The sequence below is a fragment of the Chaetura pelagica genome, unplaced genomic scaffold (genome assembly GCF_000747805.2).
Source record: "Chaetura pelagica isolate M959 unplaced genomic scaffold, ChaPel_1.0 scaffold103, whole genome shotgun sequence".
Classification (NCBI taxonomy): domain Eukaryota; kingdom Metazoa; phylum Chordata; class Aves; order Apodiformes; family Apodidae; genus Chaetura; species Chaetura pelagica.
In genome coordinates, this window is record NW_009953004.1 from 728,658 (window position 1) to 745,979 (window position 17,322).

Consider the following 17,322-nt stretch of genomic DNA (forward strand, 5'->3'; position numbering starts at 1 on the left):
GTGAAATATTAACAATGAAACAGTAAAATGTCAGTGGTTTGGATTCTACATTTCTGATGCTACTTGCTGTCACTGACCATTGTCACCCTTGTTGCACCTGCTGAGGATTTCCAGGGCATTAAACTATGTCAGATGACTCAGTCTTAATTCTCACATATACACTAGGAAGGCATGTTTTGGTAGATAGTTTTTACAGCCTAATTTCCCCCGTTTTCTCCAGTTAGAAGCATGTAAATATTTTTTTTAAAAGTAGAGCTAGGAGTAGCTCTAAGATGTAGTACGTTTTGGGTACGTTTCCTGCATCTGCCTCTTACCAGAATACCTTTAAAACAAATGTTTGCATTTTAATAGAGTTGGATTTACTTCATTTTGGCTTAATGTTTGTTTGTTGTCTTGATTTTTCACTAGCTGTCAAACTGGCTGCATCCCAAGGTCCAGACAGTAGCAGTTCTGAAAGGAGACCCTCTCCATGGATTTCCAGTAGGAGTGCCACAAGCACAAAGCAGGCAGCAGCGAGGAAGGCTGAACTCTAAGCACTGCTTTAAAATTTTCCAGCGCTACTTGATGTAACTGTGTCATGAACCATATCACTTCACTCTTAATGCATCCTTTTTCTTCTTTTCTCTACACATTTTCTCCCCTCTTTCAGCTGCCCAGCCTCTTCAGTCTTCAGGCAACTCAGTTCATGCCAGATCTTTGTTCTCTGCCAGGGCCTGTGTACATCAGCCTTAACAGTGCTCATCAACTGTCCTCTGTTCACTTACAGTTTATTCACAGCCAGTTTCTTCTTGCATAGTTTTGGTTTTATACTTGAAATTGCAGACCAGAAGCACAGCTGGTGTTTTCAGACTTCTCCACATGAACAGTCACACAACTGTGAAAAGTAACAGTTCTGCCCTCTCTGAATTGTCATCCCCTGCTTTGCTACCTGCACTTGTGTTCTCTGTGTCCCATGGGAAGGACAGTATGGCCAGCAGAAGTCATGAGAATTAAGGGGAAACCTTTCTTATGTAAACACTGGAACACTTCAGCAAATTTGATCCAGGAGGAGAAATGATCACTGAGGCTACTCTCCTTCAGGGTGTCTGTAACTCAGAATAATAGCTCTTGAGTTATTAGTTGGTTCTGTTTGGCATTCATCTTCTGAAGTTACTGTCAAAGGCATATAGGCAGAATGAAGCATAACACCACATTGATAAATATGTGTCATTTTCTCCTGCCTTCGCCCAGAATTGTAGAAAATGGAAAGGCATAATTGGAATGTTAGTAAATATAATAGATCAGAATTTACTTTGGTTTTTTTCCCAGCTTGAACCTTTGTTCTATCAGATTTCAACCTGGAGTGAGTAACTTTCGTGTCTGATTTACAAATCTTTCAAATGAAGAATGTAGTGTGGAAAGAATATCAATGTTTCCTTGGCCATGGTATTTCAGTTATGAGAACTTGTCAGATGAGGGAAAAAACAGGTGAGAAAGCAGCTGTGCCCATGAAGGGAGTGAGTTTGTCACCTCGTGAACTGTGCATTGTCCACTGGCCAACTGGTGGGATGGGGAGTCCCGAGAGGTCTCAGTGTCTCCTCCATTCCTCCCATGTTCTCTAGGCTGCCACAATGTTTGTGGTTTTCAGCTTATCCTGATATCTGATCTACAAAATCTGAACAAGTCACAGCATAAAGAAAAGCAGAGGTACTATGTGTAGCAATCACATCTCAGAGTTACATTTACATTACAGAGTTGGTAAAGGAATTCACAGTCAAGCATTACTTCCAGTTTATAATTCAGCATTTCTATTTTTCTCTAAGGGGAAAAATATCTAAGATGCAAATTTGAGCTGCTTTCTTCTTTTTGTCTCTGAGCAAGCATCTTTATGAAGCACTCAGACCTGCCAGCAGCATGGTTAGTAGCAAGCAGATACGGACTGGAAAGCTTTCCTGCCTGTCTCCCACCATACAGTACATCATAGTGATGTGCCTTTATTTTATCCTTTTGATTATAAAATATATTAAAACCAGAATTAAGAATGTCTTAAATTCTTTCAATTCACAGTGTAATATGTGATAAACTACAGTTAAACAAGAGCAACTGCTAAACAATTTTGCTAATTAGATAATGGTTTGCCAAATATGTTACCTCTTTCTTCCCCCCCCCCCCCCCCCCCCCCTGCCATACTTTCACCTTTCATTAAATGTTGCCTTTTGTTTTATGAGAGGAAATACATATATCGATCTCTAAGTATTATGGGCTCCAGGATAAAAGCAGTCCTTTGAACAGTGGTATCTGATGACTTGATAATCCTTTGTGCTTTGCTAATAGCTTGTGCTATGTTTGGGGTTTTTTTTGCTAATAAGTTACGAAGCACCAAATTCTACTTTCAAAGCAGTGAAGTAAGTTCAAGGAGGTGACAGGGTATGGTGGTGAAGAGAGATTCTGTACTAGTACTGGTAAGTATTCACTGTTTCTGAGGGTCATCTAAAAATAAGTTGTTCCCTGCTCCTGCCCCCTGATCAGCTGTAATAATTCCATGCATTACAAGCTCATCCTCTCTATAAATTCATATATGCATTATAATATAAAGTGATACCCATAACATTTTAGAAATCAGCTGCTAAGTCCAACAATTATTTTTGTATGACGTACCATTCTGAAAATGCACACTGTAATTAACCAGAAACTTTTTAAGAGAGAATTTTGTTCTGCAAACAAAGATGACTGGTTCTTCTTGAGGAAGATTTACTGGGAAGGGTTGGAGTAGTTGCACTGAGATGTGTACAGAGATAGCAGAGGAGGAGAATGGCCATGCTGTGTGAGACCAAAGGGCACAGATTATGCCAAGGCAAGAGTAGGATCAAGTATGCATCAAGGTTGTATATACTTCTGTGCCTAGAAATCCATGAGAAGTCCATGAGCCAAAGGCTCTATCCATGTGCTTAATCATCCTAGACAGCTTTGGGCCTTTTTGGTGTCTTGGGTATTTTTCTTACCTGAGTTTGTGGATTCTCTTTCCTCAGATGTAGGTCAGCACCCCATCACCAGCTCTCCAGCTGAGGTCCCACAGAAGAAAGGGCTGCTTCCTTCAGTAGGTTCACACTGATGCTCTCATCTGAGAGCCCTCATTTCTTGGGTTGCATGCTGAATAGTCATTCTCTTGTCATTTTCTTTGTGGCAGTAATGATTATATGGACCCATCTCATGAATTCACAGTAATTTCAGACTTGATACATGTAGCTGTTCCTTACTCAGTGTGACTTCAAAGGCTTAGAATTAGAAGTATTTTCTGCCAATGCTTAAGTGATACTTGATTTGCAGTTATTAATTTGTTCTTATAGATTAATGTAATGTTTCATTACCAAGTAAGACATAAATGCAGAGTTACAAATATTTTATGGCAATTTCAATTGTCTATTTCTATTTTATTCTCTAGCAATAAAATCTCCAAATAAATTATTCCCATGCTTTTGACTTCATTTTCATTTCACACATGGTCACTGATGCAGATGCATAAGTCTTTTAGCACGAGGTAGGAATAAATGAGCTCTTGAGACCTCGTCAACCTGAATTATTCTATGAGTCAATAAAATCTACAATAAGTATTTTTCTGCAGTGATAGCAGAAGCGTATAAACATAATTATAAACATGAAAACCTGTTATTTGAAGGCATGCAAAAGATACTGCAGATTTTCTGCAATGACAAAACTTGTGAATTTTCATCTGAGCATCCCTCTCTATGGATCAAGCAGGCAGGATGCTGAACACCTCCCTGCTCCCTTTCATCCTACAGCCTGGCTGGCTGGGAGCAGCACTCCGGTGGCCAAGTGGTGTTTGTGGGTTAGTGCCTCTGTGAATCCACGGAATGAGTTTCTGGTGTCCTTGCCCACCCCAGGTCCCCCAGAAGGATGTCAGGCTGATTTCCTTTTTTCCTAGCTGGTGAAAAGTGCTGACATTGTTTGTGGAACTAGTAAGTGCTACATGTTGGTTGTAGGTTTTATGTAAAAGCCCAAGTACATGTTGACAAAATGAAAAGTAATTTTATTTGTCTCCCTCTGGCCATGTATAGTTAAAGTATTTAACTGATCCAGGATTTACTATTACTAACTAAAAGGCAAAAAGGTACTTGCCCTAAATCACACTAGTAAGAAGGAACGTTGACAGATCATATTACCTCTGATTGAGCCAACAAATCAAGAGCATTAGGCTAGAGGAAAGAGTTGGAGCAGAGTCCTGAAGAACGTGGTGAAGGGGAGAAAGAAGAAAAAAACTTCTGGGAGCTGTGCTGTCAGTGACAGAGAAAGAGGTGGCTGCCAGGATGCTTTAATTCACCAGTCTTTGGCTGGGCTGAACGTGGGGAAGGAGCAGCAGCAAGGCCCAAGGGGCCTTGATTGTTGCCACCACTGGGAGAAATACCACAAGAAGCCAGACTCTGTGAGGGGCAGGGTGAAGGGCAGACCAGAACCTCGAAGGAATGTAAAAGTAACCAGGTAGGTAAGTGAGTGTCAGAGACAGATCAAACCAGCAGCAGCTGAGCCCAGTCACCCTTCATCTCCTGGAGTCAAGACAAAAGCATGGGATGGTGATTTTGTTCAGACCTGAAGCTGAGGGATGATTTGAGGAGGCAGAGCACAGAGGGTGAGCTCTGCTTTTCTGTCCCGTGCCCGCAGTCGCGCAGCACAGAACTTGCTCATGGCAGTGCCAGAAGCTTTGGCCTGAGGGTCTGCAGTGTTACAGAGCCAGCTGCTTCAACATGTCAGGGAAGGGTCTGGGTATCAAAAGCCTGATTTTGGTGGGGAAGGCACTGACCTCGTCATCTCTAAGTGAGAAAAAAGCAGGCTTAAAAGCAAAGGATTCTCTGTGGTGCTTCCAAATGTTGATAGGCAGTTTTGTCACTGGATTAGAGTTTGTAAAAAATAAGTAGCAGATTATGCCCACCTAAAATTAGATTTACTGCCCTATTAGAAGCAAAATATATTTTAGGTGTGATAAAATTTTAAAAACCCTCTCAAACTTCAAAGAGTGGTGTCACCAAATAACAAATACTCATATATTTGTATATCCAGGAAAATGGCTCCTGAAATCTTCCCAGAATTTCTTCTAGCTCTATGTAAATCAGGGAGATAAATGTATATTCCCATGCACTGTTTAACTATAGAGGTGTCTTTTTTTCCTGTATGCACAAAGGGAATGGGAATGTTTGATAGCTTAGGCTTTAAAATAAGAAATAAATGGCTCATATTCCTATTTTCAGACCTCTTGATTTTTGGTTACTGTGTAACACTGAGGTATACAAATATTTTTTTTAGAAAGAATTATTTTTCCCTTTCTAAAAAGAATACAAAACCTCAGGAATACGATAAAACATCACAGTTGGTTTCTAAATACTTTGCATCTTAATATGTTTGAAGTTAAGGCAGTAAGTAATTTCTGAGTTTTTCCCTTGAGCTGCGTAGTTCTTTTCATATGTAATTATTCTCCGAGTGCATTAGATAATGCTGTGGTTCCCACAGCTGTATACACATCTATAAATCATTAATGAGGCAGTTAACTGAAACTAAACTATAAAAGATTTGCATTACCCGGCAGAACCCAGCCTTAATTGACTTCCAGTTATTTACAATTAATTTTTCCATTTGGAATAATGATTGCAAGCAACTCAGGGTTTTTTTATTACTCAGGAATTAGATGCTGGCTATTCATCAAAAGTTTTTACAGCAGGCCCCTGTCAGTGGACAGTAATGAGCTTGGGGTAATCTTATTTTTACACACAGATATACACGTACACACCCCATACTGACAGGGGAGATGGGTTGGGAGGGGGGCTTGTAGTAAAATGGGGAGGGGAATAGCAGTACTATTTTTTTTTTACCCATCTTGTATATACCTGAGTTTAACAACAATTAATTTCCTTTCTTTATAGCATCTAGCTGAAAGGCAACACGATGAATAGAGCTGGCTGCAGTTCTGGAGAGAATAAACTGCCTGCATGAAGAGTGAGTAAATATTTATTTCTATCTTTATATCTTACAAGACTGTAAGATAGAAACCAAGGAATAAATGATGCAAAGGTTGTCAAGTAAATATTAAGCCATTATGCTATTTAAAAAATTACTTTTATAGAAATACAGCACACAAAGTAAATCCTCATTAACTTGTCATTGTTTGAGCAAGCCACAGAACTGGAGGCTGTGCCTCAGACTGGCCATACACAACTAAAGATCTGCTCTTCCTGCCATGTAAGCATAACTCTCATTGACATTAATGGGCTGTGGATGTGTTCATCAGGAAGGGATGTCACGTTCCAATTCCTAATAAAACTTAAGTCAAAAATAACCAGAGCCCATTTGCAGCAGCTGATGTTGTCTTCATTATCTTTCAGTCTTCAATTTTCAAAATGTCTAAGCAGATAGATCCCATTAGTAGTAACTCTTTGTCAGTTCTCTGTTTCTAAATCACAGCTGTAAAATAAGTAAAATCTTATGTGTTGGGGTGCACTATACTGGAACTGCTGTCAGTGGAAATCATTGTTCCCTGAGATTGAGCAAATTATACCTTTAATTATTGCCCCTTGCTACCCTTATTGGGTACAAGCTACATAAACAGATATTTGGGTTTGTTTCTTTCTGTCCCTTCTCAGATACAGCTATCATGCTGAGGAAGTAAAACAACCTACTTTTTTTTTCTTGGTTCAAAAGAAATCATTTTGTAGTCCTTTTATTTCCATTTAAGCCTGTTTCTTTCCTTTCATGACAATTGGCTAGGTGGGCTGTGCTGAGCAAGGAACTGAAAATAAGACCAGTGTCATGAAGACAGAAAAGAGCTGCAATGAGCCCTGGGAGCTTGGATTTCTCTGTAGCTTGTGCAGACCCAAAGGCAGACTCTGGTGAATATGGGAGAGTTTAATTCTGAGTGATGGTAAAGCTAAGGCTGCTTTCTGCACCTTATCAATAGGTGCCAGCAAAAGGCCACGATAATTGATCTAGGAAATGTGGACCCAGTGACAATCAAGCCCTTGTAACCTTGAAAATCTTGCAATCTAGTCCTGAAGTAATTTTTTTCCAGGTTATGTGCCACTGGGTTGTGTTACAATGTGTAACGTAAAGTAACGTGACAAGACTAGACATGGGTCATTCAGTCTGTCAGTAATTCAGAGCTTGTCAAATTGGCCCTCCCTCTTCACCAGTCCATGAACTTCACAGATACTTAACTTATTCATGCTACACTAGCTACCACATCATTTTAGCTGGAAAAGCTACCGTGATGTGTGAAATCTGAGAGGCTTTTTCTTCCTGAAGCTGGGCTGGTACCAGATGAGCAAACAGTATTATTATTGTCATTAAGATATCACATCCTGTCAACACATAACACTGGCAATTGCATTTCAACTAACTGCATGCTTGACAAACTGTCTCACATAATGTAGACTATCTTTTTACTGTGCCAATGGACCTTCTAACTGGGCTAGATTTCCTGGGGTGGGGAAGGGCCTTTGATTCTTTGTGTAACCTCAGAGCACCCGTAATTTTTATGCACAGAAGTGATGTTGCTGCCATTGGTTATTTTGGTTTTTTTCCTCTGGGGGCAACTGTTTTAATAATGCTAAAACCAAGAAGTCCACCACATTCCAGAAAGTATTAAACTGAACCACCCCTTCTTTCTTACACAGACGCTGAACAAAATCTGTTACTGCCTGTCTTCAAAACAGTGAAAAATAAATGCTGTGGCTTTGGAGTTTCTTAAGGGTTTGCTTTGAAGAAGCCCAAAATCCTTCCAGTGAAAGCAGGACTTTCATTTTGTGAAAATTCTGTTTATTTGAAAAACTATTAACTACCAGAAATATGCAGTTTACATCCCAGCTCTGTTATAAATCAAGAGCCTTAGTCCTGCAGTGTTTCCCATCACAACAGCAGACGTCTCATTTTCCTGTGACTCTTTGCAGTATTATGAGCACAGCCTGGTTTTGATTTGGTTTCTGAGCCAGCATCTGTGAATCAGGTCTGTGAATTAAATACAACTGCTTTTCTCTTTTTCCTTTAATTATTTTTTCCCCCCGCCCCCCAAGTTAGTATGAACTGAACATAATAAATATTAGAAGAAATAAAGAATTACAATCGGGGTGCGAGGAATTAATTTTTTCCTTTAGAATGGAATCTTGGTATTAAACTACCAAGAAAAAGCCATGAAATGAATCAGTGATTTTTCCACTGGTTTGCACATTGCAGAGTCATTTCAACATGTGTAATATAGGTGTCAAATGGTAATAAATCAGCCGTCAAATGCTATCAAATACTTACTTTGCACAGGTGTAAATGATCACATAAAATACAAAGCCCTGATCTGACACCAAAAATCTCTGTGTACCATTAGTGTCTTCACCAGTTTTATAGAACTATTTTTAAAAAGTCCAGTGGGAAGTTTATTCCTTGTTATTTAAGGTACTAGGATTTTTGTCTGTTTTCTTACTTTTCAGGAAGTGGTTCCCCTCTTCTCTCCAGGCCCCACTCCACTTGACACCAATGAAACCATTTATCTGGAATTGCTTTGGACTGGGCTACAAAAACAATACTATGTTTCATACAACGTTGTGAATGATAAAGAATTTTTCCTGCCAAAACATCTCTGTAAGTGCCCCAGCATCATCAACTGATGGCAGCACAGCTCTGGGAATAAACAGACTTTCAGCTAATGGCAGGAATCATCAGGGGAAACACGAAACAGGTATTTCTTCCTGATACAGACTGAAACATATGATGAATGTTAAATGCCAAATCCTACTGGCACTGGAGCGAATTAAAGTTTCATTTCTGTTTATTCTTTTTCCTCTTTTTAGCTAATTCATCTTGTTTCATTTAATGCCAATGTTTTTTTTCTTTCTGTTTGGCCACTGAGGCAGAAGGAGGGGACAATTCATTTTAGGCATGTGGCCTTTAGGTAATCAGATTAGAGCTCCAGGCAAAGCCCAGCTTCCAAAAGGAGAGGCAGTGGACACACCGTGCCTGTTCAACACCCACCAAGGGGGGGAGGGGGGCAACCTGTGATGTCCCCAACCACTTCTTTGCCTCTCCAGCAGAACAGCTGCTGACACAGCCCAAAAGGTGCCTGTACCCTGGTGCCCTGTGTACATCTATGTGATATTGTGGCACTCTACTGCAGCATGTTTACATGAGGCTGCATCCTTTGAAAGCACTCTTAATACCCTTAATGTGAGCTGTATGACCATACAGCAGTGTTTGGTGTGAAGGAACTGTGATGCAAGCCTTATTAGGATGAAACCATGTCTTCACTCAACAATTCAAAGTGACTGTGTTTCTATCCATTGTCTCATTTCAGACTTTCCCATGAAAAATAACTGCATCAGTCTCACTGTTGGCTGACTGAAGCACACCATGATTAATTGGAGCTGGGCTGATTTTGTCCTAGATGAACTTGCCGCTCCTCCAGCTGCTCCATCTCCACCATCCTACTGAGAAGCCAACATCTACTCCAGAAGACTGAGCTTGCTCAATTACCAGGAACAGCAATGTATGCATGGCCTGCCCCAGCTGAGGTGGTTGTTTTAAAATATAATCACCTTTTAAACCCAGAGGCTGTCCCAGCTGTGCTGCCATGGAGCTGGATCCCTCGCAAAGGTAAGATAGGGCACTAACCTCAGAACAGACCCTGGGAAGTGGGGGCAGCCCTCCTAGCTTTGGGAGAGCACAAAGGGGAGCAGTTACATTTTAGGGTCAGCAAAAACTCCTTTTCCCACAACTAACTCCTCTTCTAGACAGCCAAAGCAAAGAACTGATACATAGTGCAAGGGCACTTTTCACCAGCTACTCAGTGAATACACATTTCCATGTCATTGAAAAAGCAGTGCATACATTTTCAAACAGGCAAAGCCCAATGCCTTTTCAAAAGCTTAAATATTACAAAAGATCCAATTTGTTAAGTATCAGTTACCATAAAACCAGTTTAATGCATAGTGCTGTATTTACATTCATAATTTTGGAATATGTCACCAGAATAGCATAATGAAGATACAGTAAAATCTTACTGTATTTCTAACTGGAACTCAGAATAACGGGGTTTTGATTTAAGGAAATGAGCTCCACTTTTTTTTTTTCTCTGCCTTAGATTGTCACAATGTTCATGCAAAGGATTAAAGAGGCCAACACTCAGAAATGGATGACGGTCTAATGAAACTAGAGGAAGCTTCAGCATTTGTGCTGTGCTGACACTGAATTAGCTCATTTCAATTGATTTCTTGGAGATACAAACATAAAACTGTAGTAATTCATAACTAATCTATAAATCCATAGTTTAAAAAATAACTTGCTCTTTTTCTCCCCTTCCATCCCTGCTTCAAATAATCAAAGATGCCTTTACTTTCAGACAGAACTAAAGTAAAAATGTTTATTAACAGTGATTTTACAAGTGCCTAAACATTTGTAGTACGTGTAACAAATGATGCTCACACATGAGCTGGCTCCAAGAAGAGAGCTGTCAGTCCCTCTCCCTCCCTCCTCACCCTGGCAGGGACCTGCAGCAGGAAGCAGCAGTGGGAAGGTGGGAAGTCTTGCTGTCCCTGTCACTGCCAAAGGTAACAGATCCTCAGCTGTGCATCTCCACACATGGAGTGTAGGGCTCAGGCTGTGCACACTCCCAGGCACAGGAGCAGTTGTGGAGATCAGCTGAGGGCGTGAAGGAAATTCCTAACAATTTAGGTTAGCCCACATTTTGTCACATTACCAAAAATATTCTGTAAATAAATGCATTAATGGGCCACTTGCTTGTAGATGGCACTTACTCAAACCAGGATTCAGCTTTTAGTGCACAGCCATGCACTGCTAAGGGAGAGTGTTGGTGATGCCTATTACTATAGATCCAGATTTTAAATGGAGCTGGGTCACTATTGATTCTCTTGGAGTTTATTATGATAGCAGTCTGCATTACACAAGATTCATAAAATTGCTGAAATACATCATCTTGCCTGCATTTAGCCAAGATCACCTTGTGTGCAGCTAACACCAGTGGTATTGGCATCATGCCACTCCAGAGGTGATTTACAAACGAGGAGCTGTGCTGTGTGGGACCGAGGGGTGACAGTGACAGGTGCAGAGGGGCTGTGGGTGCTGCCCCCAGCCCAGGCTGCCCCTGCAAATACCCATCCCCAGCTCAGCATCCTGCAGCAAAAGGGGTTCTTAAGGTCCCTCTGCTCTGACACTTAGAGGATGCAGGCACAACTGAAGTCCTGCTCTTCTCAGGCATTTTAATTGGGATTAAAAACCCTGCAAAACCACCAAACTTCCGGGAGCCCTCCAGTAGGGTCTGTTACCAGCCAGGTGGGTCAGCTGGTGCAGGCTGGGTGTCCTCCAGCCCAGCTCTGCCCTGGGCTGAGGGGACAGTCCCCAAAACTCACCTAACTCAGGCTGTGCCACCATTTAAAATACAGGATGGACCAGGAGGGTAGGAACTGTCATCTGATGTGAACTCATGGCCTGGAGCTTAAAAAAGCTTAGCACTGGGTGAGTGTGCTGTGCTGGAATGAGCTCCCAGGGCTCTGCATCTTCTGAAAGCAGCACACGCTGCCTGGTACTGGACACGGAACCACAGAGGACAGGGAAGGTTACCTTCCTGCTCTGTAGAGCTTGCTTTTACATATGACAGACAGTTAATTCTCCCCTTAGTCTTGTCATCTCTAAGTAAACAATGCCATCTCCTTCACCTTTGAATGACAAGATCAACCCAGACCCAGACTTTATGACATGAAAGCAATTGCCTCATTTTCTTGCCTTTCCTGCTCAGTTGCAGTGCCTGGAATAGAGTCCACACTGAGGCTTTTTCACACTTCATGGAGGGGAAAAAAAGAAATTATATGCAGTGTCAGAGCTGCTCCCAGAAGGCCAGTGTGTTGGGTGGGCTCTGGCCACAGCTGCAGGACAGGAATGGTGCCTGGTGGGACACAGCTCCCTGGTAGAGCCCAGCAGCCAGGACCAGCCAGGTCCAGGGTTTGGATCCCTGTGCAGGACAGTGTCAGCTGGAGTGTAAGTGAGGAAATTATAGAAACTAAAATGAAATAACTGAAGTCTGCACTTTTATATGAACTGTTCAGTCACAATTGACCAAACCTGTTGCTTGTTCTGGCTCTCATGCTTGTCCAGGAGCAAGTCAGTTACAAGTGTGCTCCTCAGGTTGAGCTGAGACATAAAACCCCAGGGCCAAGGTTTGTCAGTATTAAGCAGGCACTTCCTAATAAGGACTTAACAACAGATTCAGTCTCTGAAGTTTATCAGTTTCCTAAATCTCATTTGCCAGTACTTTTGACATTTAAAACTTTTCTGGGAAGGGCAAATTAGAAATCAATGTGCTCATTACCCCAGTATCAACACAGCCTTCAGAAATGTAGATCAGCTATTGAGGGAAAAAAAAATAAATGCTGAAATTGCCTTTATGGGGACTAAAGAAAAATGCAAAAATGCTACAGGTTCAAGGACTGAAACACTTGGTTACTTGAAGTCCTTCTACAAGTCATTGAAGATCTGCAGTTGATGGGCACAGTACCAGAGGTCAGTCCAGACACGCTGCAGCATCCCCAGGACTGCTTCAAGTCCTTTATAAAAATAAGGTTTAGAAATACTGTCCAACCTTCCTTTCAGAAAAGCCAGATGGAACAGCAACTAAAATTAAGAAATTGTCCAAGTTACAATTTAAGTTCTGGTGCTGCAGTGTTTCATTCACATAGGAGCTTGTATTACAAGTATTACACATTTCCTAATGTTCCTATTTATTCCTATCATTCAAGTTGTGATTGTTTAATCAGTGGTGGTGTGATTAATGCAGTTATTAGAAAGCTTGCAAAAATAGTATGGAATAAACAATTTTTTTCCATTGAAAGATTATTCTGATAATTAGCAGGATCACCTGTATAACAGAGGCCAACATGTTTGCTTCAACTCATTATGCATAAAGATTTCTTTTAGGAACAAAAAAATCAGGTGATTCTTTTCTGCTAGAGTATGATGCTACACTTTGAAAGTCAGCCTGTTAACCAGAAAAAAATCTAGTGATAAAAACTGAAATGTTGAATGTTATACATACAGACAATGGGATACATATTCATGGGAATATATATTCCCTAGAGATCTATTTAAAGAATTCTTTTTTTCAAGTGACAGGGATTTAATTCAGGGTATGTGTATGAACATAAGCATGTGTGTATAAACATGAGCTGGTAAGTAAATAAACATTGTGCCTTTGGCTGAAGTGTAAGAGGGCTGAAGAGTAAGCAGGTGATTACTGAACTCCACTTGACTCAAGCCAGCTGCCAGTCACCTATCTGAGTCACCTGTCTGAGAAAGGAATGTTTCAGCTGCAAAGTTGAGAATTTGGAACGTACAATAATTAGGAAAGTTTTTAATACCAACCCACCCTCTTTATTAAGTAATTTCTTCAAGTATTTTTAATAGTGCAAAATATTGTTTTGCATTCGTACAGTAACTATGGGAGTTCACAGTAAAAAGAAAAAATCTTAAAAGATTTCCAAAGTCAAACAAAAAAATTTTAATACTGTATTTTTAGCAAGAACATTTTTAACAAAGAATGTGTACTTTAACTTAATATGGTACAACAGAGAAACCATACTTAAAAGTTTCCATTATCTAACACTCTACTGCATATTCATTTTTTCATCTTAAAAGACCAAAAGCCAAGCTGAACTGAGCATAAAAAAAAGCATCAATTATAATCCTCATAGTACGTCAGCTATTAGGGTTTAGCTCACACTTTTGAATTGGTCATCTAATGAAAGGACAATTTTTACATCATTCTTTTAAAAAATGTACACACATTTCTTTTTAAAACGTAATATATATCGAGTATCTGCTTCAGTAAACAAAGCTTAATTTATAAACACAATCGAAACAGCTCCATGTTGAACAGTTTCAGTGATAAACTGGACTTGTATGATGTACAGCCAGTGAGAACCTTTGTGGCTTAAAATCATTGTGCCATTGCTATCCAGTAACAGCTACCTCCTTTGGGGGAAAACAAAGTTCTTGGGGAGGGGGGGGAATGGGAGAGTAATTCCTGTATGTGCTTAAAAATACTAAAACTCCTTTCTATCCTTGGGAACCTAAAAATGATGTGTTGCAACAGGCCTGGTTTGGTGTGGTGAGCTGGTAAAGAGTCTCAGTATTTCTTAATGACAACACGGCAGTTTTCGATGCAGCAACAGTAAATTGCTTGGAACTGTCCTTCAAGTTTCATGCTACAAATCCTGTTCTTCACACGGTACTGAAGGCATCAAAGGTTGGAAGGGATGTTTTTCATGAGCTATATAGTCTTCAAAATGATCATTATACATTTCTCAACAACGGGCGTTTCCTTCAGTACATAATGGTGGGTTTGATGTACGTCCTGTTTTCTGGAGGGGGGAAAAAAAAGGTTCGTTACACAGTTACACATTTTATAATTAACTGAAACTTAGGTGGCTTTCCTTATTTGTTTGGGACCAGTTTTTTCCCTCAGATGAAATTATCAGACCTACAGGTGCTCTCCTGGCTACCACGTGGGTGTGTTTTCCCCAGGCACATGAGGCCCCGAGGACAGAGCCTTGCAAAGCCCAGGGGAGGGGAATGTTACCCGAGGCTGAGCTCAGGGCACCGACCTCCACCCCACCCCTAGGAAGGTCTGGGCTAAAAGTCCGTGTTTCCGAGGGTGCTGCCAGCCAGCATCTGCTGAGTAAAGCCTCAAAATACTTGGATTTGTATTTTCCTCCTTTATGGTATCTGCTTTTTAATTGAACACTGATTTTCCTTCCTTTTCTCCCCAGAGGCAGCCTGTGTTGTGCTGCCCTCCTCCCTAGCTCAGGCCACGTACCAGGGCACCAGCTTTACAACACACCCTTATTGCAGGCACAAAACCTGAACAGTGTGCTCACCCACAATTGCATTGCATTAAAAAAATGGAACAGAAGCAAATCAATATCTGTTCTTGGAAAACTATTCTTTCCTTCAGAAACCACCACATTTCTTTAACATTATTTTTCTTTATTTAGGGAAACAAATAGCTTATTTCCTTCCTAAAAATATTCCTAGTTACCATACCCATCAACTGGGATTTTTCACATTAAGCATCTTTAAGCCCAGAGAAAAAAGAAATATTAAAATGCCCACAGAAACTAGAGCTAACAAGGATCCATATTCTTGCTCGTTATACAATGAATCATGAATTCTCCTAGCTAAACCACAAGTACTGATCTCGAAGATGATAGGAAAATTTGAATCCTGAGCAGCATTTTGTATAATGTTGACATCTATCCCATTACTGTTTTACATATGCCAATACTGAACACTCATAAGCAACGAACAAGTATTGACCTGCTAACTGACACTGATCCTTGGAGCAATCTCAAAGTTTGCCATGTTTCAATTTCAAAATGCATTTCAGCTATAATATGAGTGATTTATCATTTAGCAGTAGCTGTCAAAGTAACCTCCTAGATAAAACAAAAACATCTGGAACCATAAACAGAGGAGAGCAGTAGCTGAATGTTAATCCAAATCTGACATGTTCACTTCATTAGGAACAGGAAACAGCTAATTAGTAATTGAATGTTTCATGGTTTTAAGGAGGCTCAGACTCTCCAAACAGAAGATTTAATATGTATTTTGGATGTAAACAAGAATAAAGAGTGGAAAAGCCAGGGACATAACATCTTAGAAGGAATGTATGGGAACCTCCAAAGAAGTGGCTAAAACTAGTTTCAGGCCTCTGGCTGATTAAAATTATTGCCATAAACTTGGAGGGGCAAATATTAAAACCTGGAGAGGGGAGTAAGCAGAAATGCAGATATTGAAAACCATGGGTTTGGTTTTGTAAAGGGGTTGGTTTGGCTTTTTTTGTTGTTGATGGTTTTGTTTTTTTCCCTTTTTCTCCTGATGGTGAGGAGGTTGCACATGACTGTTCCCCAGCAGGCTGTAGGTGATGCAGCCTTTATTAAAGCTGTGCTTCTAACAAGGGCAACCACGGACAGAGCCTGCCCTCAAAACCATCAGAGTCTTTGTAGCTGTCTGAGAAGCAGAGGTTCTGCCAGCAACACCCCAGCTGGCCATGGAGCCTGGGCACAGAGCACCTACAGGACGAGCCTTGGCTGAAAAGGACTGTCTCTCCTATCCCCTCTCCCCACGGGTGAGATTCCAGCCAAGCTGGTGGGTGACCCAGGTCAGCTCTGGAGGCAGCAGAAAGTCGCTCCCTGCGCGGGGCACTGGCCGAGCTGGGGATGCGTTTGGGGTGTGACGGGGGTACTGAGGCAGCTGCACAGACTTTGCTCAGAGAAGGGGAGAAAGCCAGACATGCATTCAGAGGAAGAGCTGATGTATCAAGCGTGGGGTCTGTAACGGTGGGGGATTTTTTAATGCTTTATATTTTTGTTGAATATAAAAATCATTTTTCAAGCTAAAGGAAGAGGTGCTCACTGAGGGTACTGCAGGCTGAGGGACTATTTAAACTTCAACATTAGTTTTAATTTTTTTCCTTCCTATTCACCTTGTTTCTCAAGGAAAGTTCAGTGGAGGTATCTAGAATCCTGGTAAAGAGAGAGTAAAAATGGCAAACCTCAAGCATAGTGCAGCTTCCCAGGAGATATTATTGATCACTACATAGAAAGTGCATAGTTAAATATTTCCTTGTTTATAAAGCTCTCAATTATTCTCCAGAAATTAAAATACTTTTCTGTTGCTGTGTAATAAACTCAGCTCCGTGGCATTAACAATGTCATACACCAACCACCTATGAGGAATTAACGTGCTTAGGAGCAGCTGTGCTACCACTTACACAGGAAAGACAACACGATGGTGTCAAATTCATCTTTTTGAAGAATATCCACCATCCCCTCAGTGCAGCTGACTGCAAGCTACATACCATTTTATAGCATTTTACTCTTTTATATAGCAAAGATTTGAATAAATCTGTGTGCAATAAATGTATTCTTTTATTAGGTTTATCCCTTAATCAAATATTCATTTATGTGGGTTTCATTCTATTAAAAAATGAAATTATACAAAGGTGAGCAAAAGCATAGATTTACAGTAGTTTAAAGCCTAATCTCATTCTCTAGGGGTAATATTGACAATATAAAAACTGTATAAATGATATTCCCTAACACTAAAATATGCTTATGAGCCCCCTGTGCATGTTATACTGCTTTACAACCTACAGTGAAATGCATGACTGGCTTAATAAGCAAGACATTTAGAAAGGATTTTTTTTTTTCCCCTCCACAATGGATAACATAAGTAAAGATCTCAGGATTTCTCAGGGAGCCAGAGCCTGTGCTAATAATTGTCTCTTTC

General features: G+C 40.6%; 1 protein-coding gene across 1 annotated transcript in view; it reads right to left on the bottom strand.

The window, feature by feature from the left end:
- Nucleotides 1-13,487: 13,487 nt before the first annotated feature.
- DACH2 (dachshund family transcription factor 2) overlaps nucleotides 13,488-17,322 on the bottom strand; it is a 145,048-nt gene continuing 141,213 nt past the window's right edge. The window contains exon 12 of the mRNA XM_009996602.1: nucleotides 13,488-14,393. Coding sequence (XP_009994904.1) covers nucleotides 14,356-14,393 — 38 coding nt within the window. The 3' untranslated portion in view covers nucleotides 13,488-14,355. The remainder of the gene's footprint in view (nucleotides 14,394-17,322) is intronic.